This window comes from Pleuronectes platessa, chromosome 7 (assembly GCF_947347685.1).
Source record: "Pleuronectes platessa chromosome 7, fPlePla1.1, whole genome shotgun sequence".
Lineage (NCBI taxonomy): Eukaryota > Metazoa > Chordata > Actinopteri > Pleuronectiformes > Pleuronectidae > Pleuronectes > Pleuronectes platessa.
In genome coordinates, this window is record NC_070632.1 from 10,373,443 (window position 1) to 10,390,708 (window position 17,266).

Here is a 17,266-nt window from a genome sequence, read left to right on the forward strand (position 1 = left end):
AAAATAATAATAATAAATAAATAAAAAACACAGAAGGATATTTTCAACTTATATATTTATTTTTATTAACAAACTAACTCAAATGATCAATTTGAATAAATAAATGAATAACAGGCAAAAACAGACAAAACAAGGCCATATTGAATAACCAAATAATATGTTAATGTTAGGGTTAGTGATGTGACGGGCTCCTCTGGACCGGGTAGGGTTACTGATTCTCCCTCATATGTTTTACAAGTTGATGGCCTGATCCAAGATAAAAGAGAGCTGCTAGCCTGAGCTGCTTGCTGCAGTTCCCTGTCCTTCTGCTTTTGGAGTCTCTCTTTTCTTGGCATTATGCTGCAAATTTTGTAAATGAGATAAATCAATGTTGTGCATAATTATCAAGAGTGACTTACATAATCTCTATAAAGTTGACAACAAAGTACACACACATTTTTTTACTGTTTTCTGACAGAGTGGAAGCATAAGCAGCATTACACTAGTAATATACCACAATTTACCTCTCCAGACTGTCATGTAGCTCAACTTAAGACCTACCTTTCATTTAAATAATTACGATTTTAAATTAAACAAAACTAGTGAACTTGTCTAATTCGTAGAACAGTAAAACTGCCTTTAAATTATCTGTCTGCCTGTCTGTCTGTCTGTCTGTCTGTCTGCCTGTCTGTCTGTCTGTATCTCTCTCCCTCTCTCTCTTCATTAAACATGACAAACGTCACTAAACAGCTGGACAAGGCTTTGAAATCACGGAGTTTTTTGTTTGTTTATTTTTTAGGAAACGTCGGACCAGTTGCGACGTAATGTTTTCAGCGGCGCTAATGTTGTGGTTCATTTATCACCAAACAACGTCGGGGGATTGCACAAACACCGTCATGAACTAGTTCATAGTTCAGTTCATGTCATAGTTTTAAGGTGGAAAGTGAGAATGAAAGACTTAACTTGGTAAAGAAAACCTTATCCATCACTACCCCTTTACTGTCGGAGTCTTTATCAGACAGTGTGTAAAAATCCCTCTCTGCTTTCTCTTGCCATCTGTATATGAGACCGAGAGCTGTTGTGTTGCAGGTATGGCCTGCCCCTTTAAGGATAGTTCGTAGTGTGTGACGTAGTGCACCAGGGTATTGTGGGAAAAGACGCTAAAAGTGTGTGTAGAAGTGACGGACCACCTAGCGGTGAGGCGAGTGTTGCTCCTGCTGTATATCCGAGAAATAAAGTGGCCGCATTCCAAGTAAAGAAACATCTCCTCGTACTTCTTCACGGAGCGGTCCGGACGGCTGGTTACCGGCCAGTCAGCGAGCCAAGATAACCAGTGACAGGGGCGGCTCCTGGTACAGGCGACATAGGAGACTGATTTATCATGACGTGACACATGCAATGTAAAACAATACATTAACGTCACACCATCATCCTCTAACCCCGGGGACGCACCGGAGGTAGAAGCGCTGCGAAAAGCGGTACGCCTCCTTTCCTCGCCCATGTTAAATACTTTGGCTGTTCGCACCAGCAGCGTAGTGTCGGGAAGAACCGAAGCGCCGCGGCCACACACACAAGCACATAATCTCCTCTGAACCAGAGCGGAGAAATGATGATGATGAAAAATGTAATATAAAAAAAAAATATAAAATTAAATAATTTATTTTTTAAATAAATAAATAAAATTAAATAAAAAAATAAAAATAAAATGCGCCCATTGCGCACATCCTGCGCAAAAGTCCATTGCGCACATTCTGCGCAGAAGTCCATCGCGCACATCCTGCGCAGAACCATACTGCGCAGAAGCCCATATCCTGCTAGCTTTTTTTAATACAATTTTTATAAAACTTTTCCCTGTTTATTTATTTAATTAATTAAATTTCATAGTTTAATATGTTTTGCAATTAATAGGAGAAATCCTGCAAATTTTAGAATTTCAGTATATTGCCAGCGAGACAATGGGAAAGAGTGGGATTCGTACCCGAGTCTCTATTGTGAGAGAGCAGAAGCCCTGCCGACTAGGCCACTCCGCCTGATGATAACGCTAAGGAATTAAGCAATTATAGCATTGACAAATTATCAGTAAAACTTCAGAGAAAATATTTTCTACTTTACTACATATATTTGACAGCCTTACTTAAAAGTTACTTTTATATTTTTGGCTTTTAGATACTGGATGATTTAACATACTTTAAAAACCTATTGTTAGAGAATAACGCAGTACTTTCCAACCTTGTCTTCGGACGCCTTACAAGAATCACTGTCTGCTGTGATGTCCTGAGGCTGCCCCCTGCTGGCTGCTGGGTTCCTCTGATGCTCTAGCTTGGTTTGTGCAGCTTGTGATTAAACCAAAGTTGTCCATAGAAGAAAATCTTTAATATCCTTAACGGGCAATTTGATGTACAACCAGCAATCATCAATTGATGACAGAGAGAGTAATTTTTATTCGTAAATATTGATGAATGAAGAAAAAATTGGGCTCCAGCAGAAGGGCACTTTTCTCATCCAGGGCAAAAGGGCCAGTTCTTGAGCACAACTAGGGGTCTATCTGTGCACGTGCCTGATTTTAATAAATGTCTTATTATACGCATGCCACTGCACTTTACTTTTTAAAATTTCTTTACAAACCACTACAGTCAACTACTTGTATTATGTACATTCTCAGCCTTTTTTATTTTATCCTATTGCCTTTTTTAATATATATATATGTTTGTATTATCTTGTCAACCTCATTCTGACCTGCATGCTGCTGTAACAACTACCTTTCCCCCGTGTGTGGATCAATAAAGTGTTATCTTCTCTTATCTTATAGCGGAAGTTCTATATTAAATGTTGTTTTTGTTGTTGAATTAATTTTAAGACTAAACTTTAAACCCCTGGAATAGAGACATAAAAAAGCACTGATAGCATGACTGTCTGTGTGTGCGTTGATGATGTCATCCCTCCGCGGCGCATGCGCTTGAGGAAGAACCAGTTTCTTGGGTCAATATGTAGCAACAGCCCCGCTTGTTTGAGAGCGAGCTCCCAAATCTTAACTCTGACATCCGCCGTCGAACGTGTCCTCTCCCCGCGGCAGGATTATACACATGTGTGTCTCCTCTTCATCTACACCGAGACGGATTCACGCTGTGCGGAGGATTTCATCGCCGCCGTCGGTCAGCTGTGTTGTGGATACGTTACGGAGGTAGGTCGCTGTCTGTCTGCCGACAGGTGTCGTACCGAGGAGTGATCGTCTGCCAGAAAGTGATTACCGTCCGCGGGAGCCTGTTCAATTGTGTCTCCCTGTTTACCTGCGTCTACATGTGAATCTGGCTCATTACAAATACACAGGGGTTTTATTTATTTACGTGGCAGGTGTAGCAGCTGGATATGCCCAGCTGTTATAAAATATAATTCCACACTGCGTAATAACAGACAAATCAACCGTTAGCGTTGTGATACTTCAGTCAAATTGAATGGGGGGGTTAGCTGGGAGGTGGGCCTGGCTCGGTAGGCCATCGGTTGGACCCGCCTAGCTAACGTTAGCTTGCCGTGTAGCTCTGGCGCTATCTCTCGCTGCCTGGTTGCTTTCCAACCGGCGTCACACTGGGCCAACGCATCCGGTGGTTTCAGCTCGGCGTTTACTGTTGGGCCACCAGGACACGGCGAGCTCAGAATGTGGCAGCGGCAGCTCGTGGAGGCACTTCCGGTGAAACTGCCACTGACTCGTTAAGGCAGTTGCCACTGCTGACACCCTGTTTGGGGAAACTACCGCTGAAACTTTACACCTTTGTCTTAAATGATGATGGCGTGAAGCTTTTATTAATGTAGCATTAACCAATTCATGTTCATGCCTTGTAAACTACAAAGTTTTTTTTGAATATTAAAGTCTCCGCACCTCTGTAGCCCCTTTTTAAGGTTCCATTATTAACATTTACCATCACTGACACAATATATCATTACAATAGACAATGCTATAATTTAATGCTTTAATTTAGTTATTATGATCTGCGGTTGCACAAACTACTGTAATATAAAAAAGGCGATTATTTACACATTTTGAATGTCTACCTGCCATCAAAAGTAGAAAAGGTTATATATTTCAAGTTGTTTTTGGTAACCTCGGTGGGGGATGAACTTGAAATGACTGGTTAGCCAGGAAAGTAGAAATATCAGTTTGCTTCAATATCCGTACGTTTCACTTTTTTAAAGAGGATAAACCAGCCCGAATCAATATTGCTGTCCATGGAGTCACCGTCAGCTAAATATAAATACTGAAGACATTCAACTTGGTTAAAAAGTAGTAGGTCATTAGCTGTTGGTTGTTTACAGCTTTTTTTTTTTGCCATTTATCTAGGATATGCACTGATGCTTTTACACAATAGAAATTCATAACTCTTGAGTCCTTGGAGAATGCCTACGAGATCCCATCATAAGGTAAACATTTGGGCCAAAGTCAACTTGAGATAATAAATAAATCTGTAAATGGTTTAAATGCAATTGGAAAGTAACATTTTGAGTTTCTCTTTTTTCTGTCTTGTAAGACAAAAACACTGAATACATGTATTCAGCCTAGAGAGATTACAAATAAATGGAGAGTTTGGCTGGTCCGACCGTTACAAAAAACTTTGTTCCTTTTGAGGTATTTCCATTTACTGTGGTACAGTTGTAGTCAATAAATTGCTACATGAGCCGTGGCATTTTTATATACTCAGGCACAGTATCAGTCACACTGTTACTGATACGGGGGAATACAGTCTTTGAGTTCTTGCATATGGATCTGATAGATGTGGCGTTTTTCTTGATTCATTTTGAGGTCAACCCTCCGAGAGCAAAGACACTATATACTTGCTTATGACAGTTTGTTAGATACACAACTTTAGTTGCTCTCAGACAGTGTGGCAACAAAGGCCACTGCCTCCAAACAGACTGGTACCAAAAGCAGCTGCCTTTACATATTCGTGGCAGTTTTTACTGACACAGGAAGTTCCTCTACGAGCTGCCGCTGCCACTGTGTGATCTTGCCCCTACTGACTCAATCAGGGGCGGAAGCTTGGACGTGACACGGTACACACGTCAGTACACCACAAACGCTCAATTTTAACTTAAAAAAAACGTGTTACACGTGATAACACACCGTGAAATAAACGCACCTCGGATTTCTAAACACAGCCAGGGATGTGGTTTTGAAAAAAACGGGACGTGGGAATCATTCATGGCTGGTTAAGGATTAGCTAACGACAGCTAACTCGCTGTGTGTGCTAGCTGTGGCCGTTAGCAGGCTAACAAAGAGCAATTGCTCCTCCTCGCTTTGTATGCTCGATGTTGCTGTATTAGATGGTCCCGGTGTCCCGTAGGAGACGGTGAGGAATGGGGTGCGTTCGGGGAAGAAGTGTGTGTGTGTGTGTGTGTGTGTGTGTGTGTGCTCGGTTTAAAATATGAAGCTAACGAATACGCGGTGTGTGTCAGTTTTTGTGTATCGACATGTTCTGGCCGCTAACGTCGCCTCGGTTTGGCTTTGACATTGTGGCTCCCTGAGCTGGAAATGGCTGCATCCGAGTCAGGGTATCGATGTGTAATAAGTAATAAGGTTGTCATTGCAGGCCTGTTAACGATCCCGGTTACACGTGTCTTCTGCTGCTTCAGTTTAAATGCTGTGGTGGGCTTGTGCTGCTTTAGCACGGTATGTGCAGAAGCCGTTCAGGTAATGGGACTTAATCTCAGTTAATCGTGTTCATTAACTTATTAAGTGTCTCTGTGAGTTTGATGTCGTCCTTGTGCCACAGACTGAGAACAAATCGGTTGTCATCTGTGCTCGGTTAGTTATTTCTGAGCTTGAACAAACGTGGGGCTGAGAGGGGTTACTGTGTCACTGCAAAGGGCTGCTAGATGCATTAAGTATTGGTCCCACCTTACTTCCTTCGGTGCTTACTTTAACTATTGATACAGATATAAAACATGTCATGCTTGCTAATCAGTTTCATGTTTTCTTTTAATCGATCTGGGCTCAGCAGGGAAATATTGTCCAGTGTGTAATGTGATTAAAGTTGAGGACCTGCAGTGGAGTCACGGTGACGGGAAACATGTGCCCTCACTGTGCATGACATGTCCTTCGGCAAGACACCAAATCTTATCAGAGAGGGAGTGTGTCACTAGATGGTGTTGCTTCAGTGCAGCCCACGATTAATGCTCATGTAGACAAGCAGTAGACTGAAGTATTGTCTGAGGCACTGGTTATATGGTTTGTGTCAGCTGTGCTTACCTGTAAAGCAGTGTTATTGAACTTGATGTATACTGTAAATTCTGCTCGCGAACACTTAGGCGGGTTTCTTACTAATCTTGTTGACACTTGACATAACGCGGGTTACTTCACAAAAGACGTCACTGAACTTTTGTTTTTTTCTGTTCTTTTGCAGTGAAACTCTACTGGAATATATATCTGGAGTGTGCCGACATCTTCCTTGGCTTGCAGTAGGACGTCCCTGTCGTAGGTTGTGCATTTGTTCCTCACCAGTGATCCCCTATGCTTGAGAGAACCTGGAGCCTGAGTCTGACAGGATGGATGGTGTGGACCTAGAGAGACTCGCAAATCAACATCAGCCCTCTGTCTCTTCCTACGGTGTTCAATCCTTTTCTATCTACGAGAGAACACCTCCCATTCTACACCTCCAGTCTCTGTACTATATGTGTAAAGACTGATCAATAAAAAGACAGCAAGAGATAGAAGTTGGAAGACTTTCTATCTTGTGCCTTTTTAAAGCAGAGATACATATTGAATATACAAGGCTATATCACGGACATGGAAATATCCTTGTTTTAATTTGACAGTAGTTGTACCCCCTTACTCTTGGTGTGGGTGGTGGGATGTCGGAAAAGCCAGATGACAAAATGGTGAAGTTCCTGGCACCCCCCCAGAAGAGTGGAGAAGGCCCCAGTTCTGATTCAATGATTAGTGATAGCCGCCAACCGGCAGAAGTGAGACGGCGGCATCACACCATGGAGCGTGATCGGTGTAACCCTGAACACCGTTTCTTGCGTCGGAGTGTCATCAGTGATTCCAATGCTACAGCATTGGCCCTCCCTTTACCCAGCAAGATCCCCATCCCTGCTCCCCAACGGGTTCATTTACGTGAATCCGTCCCTCAGCGGCAGCAGGCTGCTGCTGCTTATTTGCCCCGGACTGAAAACACCTTAGCTCAAAATGAAAAGTCTGCTGATAGTGGCAGAGGAGTAGTGGAAGGAAAAGACATAGAAATAGCTAAGGTGGAAGTAGTGCCTTTAGAACAGGAGCCTGCCAATGTACAAGATGTCTGTGACGTAGAGGTGGTGGTAGTGTCCCACTCCGTACCATGCTTGGAAAGAGATTTGCCAAGTCGAACAGAAACTGAAAGCACCACTGAAGTGAAGTTGCATCCTGGAGAAGGGGAGGAAGGAGAAGATAAGGACTCTGCTAAGGCACGGGCAGAGGCAGAGCAGAGGGAAGCTGAGAAAAAAGTGCAGGATGACATCGAAGAGGCAGAGTCGGTGGCAGTGGGAACATCTCCAGATGGGCGTTTCCTAAAGTTTGACATCGAACTTGGTCGTGGCTCCTTCAAGACCGTCTACAAGGGCTTGGACACTGAGACCACAGTGGAGGTGGCTTGGTGTGAGCTTCAGGTATGAAATTGGGATAACTAGAAGTTCTTACTGTTGCCCTTCACTTATTTCCATCACTCTCATTTCAGTTTTTTCTTCACTCTAACTCTGTGCATGTGTCTACACATTAACAGCTGGGAGGACATCAGTTACTCATGTTCTTTGATTGAGCGTCCTTTGGTGTTGCAGTCTCCTGCGAGTGTCCATGTTCAGGCCTGCTTTTACTAGGCCTGCTTTTACCAGGCCCTAAACAGGGTGGAGTTGAGCTAATGCAATTTTCTTCCACAATGTTACCTGAGATATAGCCTTTGTCATTTCCCTTCTGAGTCGGACAAACCTTGCAAATTTCAGTTTTTGGGTACAACTCAGTCAACAGCGGTCGTAAGGACTGCACATTATTTTGCCATAAAGATGCACTATCAAGGCTTGTATAATAAATGTTTATAACTATGACCAATGAATAACCAACACTTGAGATACAGCACAATACCCTTGAATAGATATCAAGGTAGACTTTTTTTAATTGCACTGGTAGTTTGCAGAATTGAGTAATAATGATAATGATTTCCTGTATTCAGTTTCCACAGTAGCGAATTACTTTAAAGGCCCCTTTTGAAATTAATTATTATAACTTTCCTCCACACATGCAGAATTATCTTAGCAACACATGATGCTGTAACTGCAAATTCTTGTCTGCAGAAAGGGGAGATTTGTTATTTAGGTTAGGATGAAAATCTATCCAAAATGCTGTAAGAAAAAAAATGTCATTGTAATGATTATAGTTTGCAAACATTTCCAGGAACTGTTGTAGAAAGTGTATTCGGTTATGTTTTATTCCTCTTTGTAAACCTGCTCTATAGAACCAGATATATTTATATCTTAGTTTTTTCCCCTAAAATGCTTGTCTAAATGCTTTTTGCAGATGTGCTGTCTCCAGCTACATGGCCCATAGCAAAGTTTGACCTCATTCGCCAGATGAATGTTTGCTTTTACTGTCACGCTTTCCCCATGTCATGAGAGGCACAGGCCTCACACAGCAGCACATACAGCCACAGCTCATGCACACTGGGTTCAGAACAATGTGAAGATTGAAGGCACGTGCCCCTCCCCCCTCACACAGAGCGAATCACGCACATGCGCAGTGGGTTTCTGCTCCGACCGCTTGTCTGAATGTAAAATGGGTCACATTCCTGATAGAGGAATCTCCTGTGTGAAGCAGTGCAGGCTGGTCTGCCTGCCAAGGCCTGTTTCTTGGGTCAACCCCCCGGCCTTCTATTTTTTTCTTTAATCTTTTTGTTTCAAATTCCGACTACAACAATTAGTTAAAATTACACTGTAGGTCGTTTTTATTTGTTTTTCTTGTCTAAACGTAACAATCTTTTTTTCCCCTCTTTCTTTCTCTTTGATCTAAAAACAACTTATCGGCCAACTGCTGTAGCACACATGTGAAACTTGATATTCTGTTCCTTACCCATAGTGAATGCTCCAATTTATCTTCTTTGTTAGTTCTTTGATTTCCTCTATGGCAAAGTGATATTTAGATGAGAGGTTCAGGTTAGTGGTAGGGCTACAGCTAAGGATAAGTAGACATCACAAGGCAAAAGACTTGAGTCATTCACAAGTTATTGTTTCTTGAGTCAATGATTTATTAATTTACTTGAGATCGGGGCTTGAATCAGTATGTGAGCAGACAGAAAACAATCTTTGTGATATCCTGTGACATTGTCTGGACCAGTTTGAAAAGGCAAGCGGAAATCCAATTGTCCTCATCCATCTGTTTGTTCACTTGGTGTGTAGAAAATGATCCCCCTCACTGCAGAACTCAGCTGGATCTTTGTCAGGTTCTACTTGTATTTAGGGTCCGATCCAGTGGATAGGGGAGATTTACTGCAATTCCTAGAATGGAATGAGAACCAGCTTTGTTTAAGGCTTGTGGTCTGTTCTGAAATATGAACTTGTAACCTGACACTCTCGTTCCCCCTTCGTTCCTCTGTCAACTCAAGAGTTTCAGCACTACAAATGGTTCAACTACACACACACTGGCTGAAATCCCCTAACATGTGGTCCTTAAAGCTGTCCCATGATCTCTCAACTGTTGTTACATTCCACATACATCCTGAGGGCACATTTCTAGAACATAATGTTAAATTACATACAGTATGTATTTGGGTTTTCTCCCTCAACTCTCAATTGTTCAGTGCCTCTTCAAACAAGCATGCTATTAGAACCATTTCTTCTTGGCTGCTTTTTGACAGCAATAAAAGAATTATTGACTATTTTCATAAAAATGCCAATATTTGTCTACAAAGAAAATTTATTCGGAGAGAGTTTGTAAGATTGCATCAATTCACAAAGGAGCGTGGGCTCATTCTGTAATACAATTCTTGCTTTGCTTCCCATTGATGCTAGATTCAGTGAGTAATCGGTCTTGCACCTTGTTTGTTCATTGGGAATTTGGTGTCAGCCAAAGCAGGACTCTACGCTTGAATGCTGATAAAAACCTGTCCAGCAAGTTTTCCCTTCTTAACTCTTTAAATCTTCCTCAAACATTGCAAAAAATGTCCAGGACAATACTGGCAGTCCCGTCCGGATGTAATGCAGTGTTGCTGCAGATCCCTACACTGGTGTTAAGTTTTACATGTAGGTGATCAAGCAAATGGGTTTTTTGTGTGTACTTTGTAATTTATCACATTTATTTTTGGGACAAGGGACCATGTAGGAAAGGACTTTTCATAAACACGTATATCTGTTATACCCTACGTCACACCAAGGTTTTAAGTAGTTAGAGCTATTTCACTCTGAAACCGGAGAACTCCACTGTTGGATGATCCGGTCAACTTTCCCTCAAGCCATGTTGCAACCACGGCTAAAAACTTGAGTGTTTTAAGTCTAAAGGAAATGGCCCTGGTTTAGTGTGAGGTACCATCTGTCCAAAGTCTTTCAAGAATTTTTAGGCGTCCACCCTTTTTCACCCACCCATGAACCCACCCATTTGTTTCGGATCTCACATTGCAGGCATGTCTGCTCAATAAGTAGGTCACCACGGAGAGGAAGCTGAGGAATACATTAATGCGCCTCCCTTTTCTTACTCAGTCATCCATCTTCGACCATGTCATCTTCCACTTATCTACAGTGCCTTGCATAAGTATTCACCCCCTTTGGACTTTTCTACATTTTGTCATGGTATAACCACAGATTAAAATTTATTTCATCGTGAGTTTATGTAATGGACCAACACAAAATAGTGCATCATTTGGAAGTGGGGGGAAATATTACATGGATTTCACAATTATTTACAAATAAAAATCTGAAAAGTGTTGAGTGCATATGTATTCACCCCCTTTACTGTGAAACCCCTAACAAAGATCTGGTGCGACCAATTGCATTCACAAGTCACATTTGCAAGTCACATAATTAGTAAATAGGGTCCACCTGTCTGCAATTTAATCTCAGTATAAATACACCTGTTCTGTGACGGACTCAGAGTTTGTTGGAGATCATTACTGAACAAACAGCATCATGAAGACCAAGGAGCTCACCAAACAGGTCAGGGATAAAGTTGTGGAGAAATATGAAGCAGGGTTAGGTTATAAAAAAATATCCAGAGCTTTGAACATCTCTCTGAGCACCATAAAATCCATCATAAGAAAATGGAAAGAATATGGCACAACCGCAAACCTACCAAGAGGAGGCCGTCCACCCAAACTGAAGAGTCGGACAAGGAGAAAATTAATCAGAGAAGCAACCAGGAGGCCCATGGTTACTCTGGAGGAGTTGCAGAGATCCACAGCTGAGGTGGGAGAATCTGTCCACAGGACAACTATTAGTCGTCTACTCCACAAATCTGGCCTTTATGGAAGAGTGGCAAGAAGAAAGCCATTGTTGAAAGGGATCCATAAAAAATCCCGTTTGGAGTTTGCCAGAAGCCATGTGGGAGACACAGCAAACATGTGGAAGAAGGTGCTCTGGTCAGATGAGACCAAAATTGAACTTTTTGGCCTCAATGCAAAACGCTATGTGTGGCGAAAACCCAACACTGCCCATCACCCTGAGCACACCATCCCAACAGTGAAACATGGTGGTGGTAGCATCATGCTGTGGGGATGCTTCTCTTCAGCAGGTACAGGGAAACTGGTCAGAATAGAGGGAAAGATGGATGGAGCCAAATACAGGGAAATCCTTGAAGAAAATCTGATGCAGTCTGCAAAAGACTTGAGACTGGGGCGGAGGTTCATCTTCCAGCAGGACAATGACCATAAACATACAGCTAGAGCTACAAAGGAATGGTTTGGATTAAAGAATGTTAATGTCTTAAAATGGCCCAGTCAAAGCCCAGACCTCAATCCAATAGAGAATCTATGGCAAGACTTGAAGATTGCGGTTCACAGACGGTCTCCATCCAATCTGACTGAGCTTCATCTTTTTTGCCAAGAAGAATGGACAAACCTTTCCATCTCTAGATGTGCAAAGCTGGTAGAGACATACCCCAAAAGACTTGCAGCTGTAATTGCAGCGAAAGGGGGTTCTACCAAGTATTGACACAGGGGGGTGAATACTTATGCACCCAACAGATGTCAACTTTTTTGTTCTCATTATTGTTTGTGTCACAATAAAATTTATTTTGCACCTCCAAAGTACTATGCATGTTTTGTTGATCAAAAGGGAAAAAGTTTATTTAAGTCTATTTGAATTCCAGTTAGTAACAGTACATAATGGGAAAAAGTCCAAGGGGGGTGAATACTTATGCAAGGCACTGTACATCTCCCTCCCAGGTATCCTTTGGAAGTTCTAGGAGCTGCCTGTCCATCTGGCTGATGGTATCCGCTGAGATTGACATGCTATATTTAAACAGTGGAATAGTGACTCATCTGTAATTATTCTTCATCATTGCAAGTCTTTAAGTTTACTTCACAATTTTGAATTTTAGTTGTTTATTTCTGAGATGGACATAAACAGAATTCGGAACAAATATCCTATTTAGTAAAGTGATTGCATATACATATGTTATCTGTGGAGTTATCCACAAGTGCAGGCTGTTTTCAGTTGGACGAGCCTTGCCTATGAAAAAAAAATGTTAAGCCGATGATTCACACAAATCAACAAAGTCACACTCAGCAAAACGAAATTTAGTGGCTGTCATCAACAATGAGAATACTTTGACGATTCATGGTGTGTGTCTCGACGTAATTAAGATCCGATGATGAGTCATACAGGCAGACGTGAAATAGCTTGGATCCATTCTTTTGTCTTTTGCTGACAGTCACAGTGATCTCTGACCTCATTTCCATGTGTCAGAGTTTCTCTGTAAAACAAAACAGTTATTTCCAAACAGACCTCAGATCTCAAACAGTATCTCTCAAAGGGCTGCATCGAGCCCTCAGTGTCAACCTCAGAGCAGGGACCTGACAGAGCCAGCCTTTGGCATGATCACGTGCCTTTTTCACTCACTCTATTTTTAGTATTGTTTGGTTATTTATGATGGCCATTGCCTAGAAGCAGTATTTTCTGCTCCACTTTGGTCAGACTGTAGTTAACTGGCTTTAGGTGTGTTTCACATTGGCTGGAAACCCCTTAGGTCATAATATGTCCAGATAGTATTGGGGCTCAATGATTATTGTTAAAATAATATAATGATATGTATAGCAGTATGTTTCTGATGGCAGGGTAGAATCTTTAAATGATGAATTGATTTTCATTAAGTTGTGTTCAACTGTTTTACTTTATTGTAGAGGAAATTAACATGGGTAGAATAAAAAGTTTTAGTTATAATTGAAATGAACTAATTTGGATGAGATCGTCACTGTCTAAAAACATCATTTTGTCAAAGCAAAAATAAATGAAGCAAGTGTGTTTTTCATATAGAGCAGGGAAGTATGATCAGATCACAAGTGATCACTTGAGTCACATGTAGAGACACATCCTACTGTGAGGTGTAAAGTGATGAACTTTGAGCTCTCCACTTATGATCAGATCCCTTGTGACACATGGTGATTAATACCACATCTGACTAGAGCCTCATTCACTGTTTAATTTTCCTCCCAGTGCAGCAAGTGATTTCATACTAAGGTTTGCTTACTGGTAGCTGATGGGCGAGGTCACTCTTGTTTAAACCTGAGAGCAAGGTGTTGCAAAAGTCTGTGTGTCATCATTTAAAATGGATAAAACGTTTTGTAGCCTTCATAATTTGTTTACATTTATATCTCTCAGTCAAAGAAATGCCTGCGTGGTGGAGGTGGTGGTGATATTTGCCCGCTGTAACAGATGACCCAGGTCATCCTCTGGGTGACTCATACCCAGATGATGACATTTTTTGACAAACACTCAGCAGTTAACCAATCAGAAAAGAGCATTTTGGGCAAAACACATCATTCCACACTGAGGCTGAAAAAAGGCACAGCAGAATCCTACTCTCTCAACCGTACACTGGGTTTATATCATATCTTCTGTGCGAATTGGGTTTGTGCTTTGACCTTGGTTGCTATGGGAACTGCCATTGGGGGGACTGGGCCAGCTGGATCCTTCCAGTGTCTTAACAGATATCCTTGATACAGAGAGTGAACTATTCTTTTAGGGCCAAGTTGGAAGTGATCTGTGGAAACACTGTGTAACACTACCCCAACAACTAAAAAAGGAAGAATTACTTCAGTCATATAAAGCTGCTCTGGTTTAAGTGCAGCTGCTGGTGCCTCTCCCTCAAAGGGGCGTGCAGAGTATGACCACACAACCAGGTGTAGAAAAAAATAGACATGGTCAGATTTTTGGTTTTGCTAATGGTGAACATCATGTTGAGGTTTTGAGCGTCACAATCTATATTAGGTCAATTAAGGGAGATTCTAAGAGGAAGAGGGATAAACAAACCACAGCCAACTCGGCTGATGGGTTGACTCACCTGTCATTCAAGAAAATCTGCACAAATCATTACTTTGTTATTTCACTTAAGTAAGTTACCTAAAGTGACGACACACAGTAATTTGTCAAAACGCATCGTAAGCAGGGACGTTAATTATCCTATGAATGTCATAGGTCTGGATAGGTAACCTTTGGCCTCGCTGCTTAGGGCTCGTGGATGTGATAGGAACTGTCACCAGTGACAGTAAGCAGGTCACATGGTTCAGAGCTTTCAAGTCTTTCAAGTTACAGTTGATAGGGGGTGTGATGTCTATCTCATGATTTAAAGATTGTAAATTCCTGGAGAGATTTTACTGGTCCGGGGCCTCTTAAAAAATGCTCCACAGGCCCTACATTCTTTTAAGGATTGATGGCTCCATACTAAATAACGCCTACATATCTACAAGTGACCTATTTCTCTGTTTTCTTATTTTTTGTGTTGGTCACTTCAGCACAAACTAAATACTATTATCTTACAGAATGTCATCATCCATAAGCCATATTAAGAAAGGGACAACAGCCTCGAGTTATCTTTGACAAGTACAATCTGCTTCTTGTCTCTGTACAGAAAAACGTTGAAGCCGCCTGTTAAGTAGAGATCCTGAAATGTTTAAGTCACAGCAGTGTGTTAGCATGTGACTTCACAAATCACCACAAATTCCTCAGTTTTTTATGCAGAGGTTAAGGTAGATGTGCGTTAGGCAAGTGAATTATAATATATCTTACAGGTAATGCAGTTCTTACTGGTTTACACTTGTAAAGGGAAGTATTGGCAGTGATTGTATGTGGAAATGCTTTCATTGATACAGCAGTTAAGTGTGTGTGGGGGTTGTGGTGCTACACACCCAAGGCCTGGAACTCTGTGACTGCTGCTGTGCATATTCTGCATGACTTTTTCACATGGGGCACAGAAAGACAAATGGGAGCCACTGCCCCACTAGATAAATACTCTAGAAAATAGGTCAGTCGATCCAAGTCCATGGAGCCTCCACTACTTGTCTGTCTTCTCTAAACCTCTGGTTTCTTGACATTCTTTCTGAATTAGTGTCATCTCCTCTGCTCCTAATTCTTTAAAGGTGTGTCATACACTTTTCATTTTGTGTTTCCTGCCCTGTCTCAGACAAGACAAATATTCACCCTGTAACCTCCAGAACGCCTCCAGCAACGGCCACAGCACTCTCAAATATTTTTTTCATTGCGTGTTGTCACTCACTGGAAAGTTCACAGTCTGGTGCTGACACACCCACAAAGTCAAACATGCATTCGCCACAGGGCTCCAATGGGCTGAATTTCCTGGACAGCCTGGTCTATTGCCAGGTCTCTGGGGTTTTCAAGGAAACTCTTTAGCTGTGGGGTTTCACACCCTAACTGTATCTCGCGCACGTTGCATATACAGGCCATACCAGGAATTGCTCAGGAAACATGAGGCTGGCTTTACACATTCCAGATTTTTGTGAAGACGCCAAACGGCATTTCTGCCTTATCCATCTTTATTTTCTAGTCATTTTATGGAATGTTAAATCCATCAGGGCATATTGCTATCAGGTCTATATACATTTCCCCACAAGTAATTGACAAACCCCTAAGCTGCCACACATTTGTCAACTCATATCATCCTTATCTTTATTCAGAATAGAAGACCAGTTGAGCACAACATTTGCTTCATACTAGTTACATATTTAATAATCATTAACATCTATCAATGTGGCTAAAGTGAACAATGCTAAACAGTCTTATTTACCAGAATGAACCAAACAAGAACGCTCCTAATAAATAATAAATTTACATGCGTTACAGCAGGTGTTTTTCCAGATGTTTACCAATGACGTAATGTACTGTCTATTTATAATATCCTCTGGTTATGGTGATTTATAATTTATTTCCCTCGCATTGCTTAAACCTACTTAAGAGGAGAGTGTGTTTCTGTTTTTTTGTTTGTTTATTTTTGACTTAGTCTGCACTGTACCTCTTAACTTGTTTTGGTTTTCTTCCAATCTGGGACAAAGCTAGACACGCTCCTTTTGTTACATAGTCGTCTGCCAGAGAAAACGGGGACGCATCCCTGTGTCTCAACTGTGTATATGCTTGAGTCATATGACCAAGTGCTGAAAGAAAACTATGTGTTCTAATACCTTTTTTATTAACCTTTCAAATACATTTTTAACCCTTTAACCTGGAATGTCTTGATGACTAACTTATGATACATGATTGCATTCAGATGCTGCATAGGAAAAACATTCTTTCATGGCCATTAATACTGATAATCTTTATCATTTCAGATATTTGTACCTCATCTTTTCATAACTCTTTATAAACCCATACACATCTTTATAAAGCATAGCCCTCTGAGTTGTAGAACATTTTCAAACGTCTCCTATTCTCCTTTTTGCCCCCTGCAGGATCGTAAGCTGTCAAAGACAGAGCGGCAGCGCTTCAAGGAGGAAGCGGGGATGTTAAAGGGACTGCAGCATCCCAACATTGTCCGTTTTTACGACTCGTGGGAGGGACCCTCCAAAGGCAGGAAGTGTATTGTTCTGGTCACGGAACTCATGACATCTGGCACACTCAAAACGTGAGTCTCCAACTGGGCTGAAATAAACCACAAATCAGGACTCGTATCATTTTGATAAAGCAGCATCCAGATTATTGATTATGATTTTTTTTTTTTATTATCTCAGGTGTAGATTTAACAAAGTAGTAATGTAATGATACTAAAATATAGTAATAATTGAATGATTATTTAATACAATGCTTTCATTTTGAAGTCTCCAGGAAAGACTAGCCTAAT

At 41.4% G+C, this 17,266-nt stretch overlaps 1 protein-coding gene across 7 annotated transcripts in view; it reads left to right on the top strand.

The window, feature by feature from the left end:
* The first annotated feature begins 2,934 nt into the window (after positions 1-2,934).
* Positions 2,935-17,266, top strand: part of LOC128444331 (serine/threonine-protein kinase WNK1) — a 30,106-nt gene continuing 15,774 nt past the window's right edge. For 2 of the 7 annotated variants that reach the window (XM_053426737.1, XM_053426743.1), the window contains exons 1-3: positions 2,935-3,160; positions 6,372-7,611; positions 16,878-17,050. In XM_053426737.1, coding sequence (XP_053282712.1) covers positions 6,820-7,611; positions 16,878-17,050 — 965 coding nt within the window. In that variant the 5' untranslated portion in view covers positions 2,935-3,160; positions 6,372-6,819. The other 5 variants (XM_053426742.1, XM_053426739.1, XM_053426740.1 and 2 more) reach the window with 5 other exon arrangements.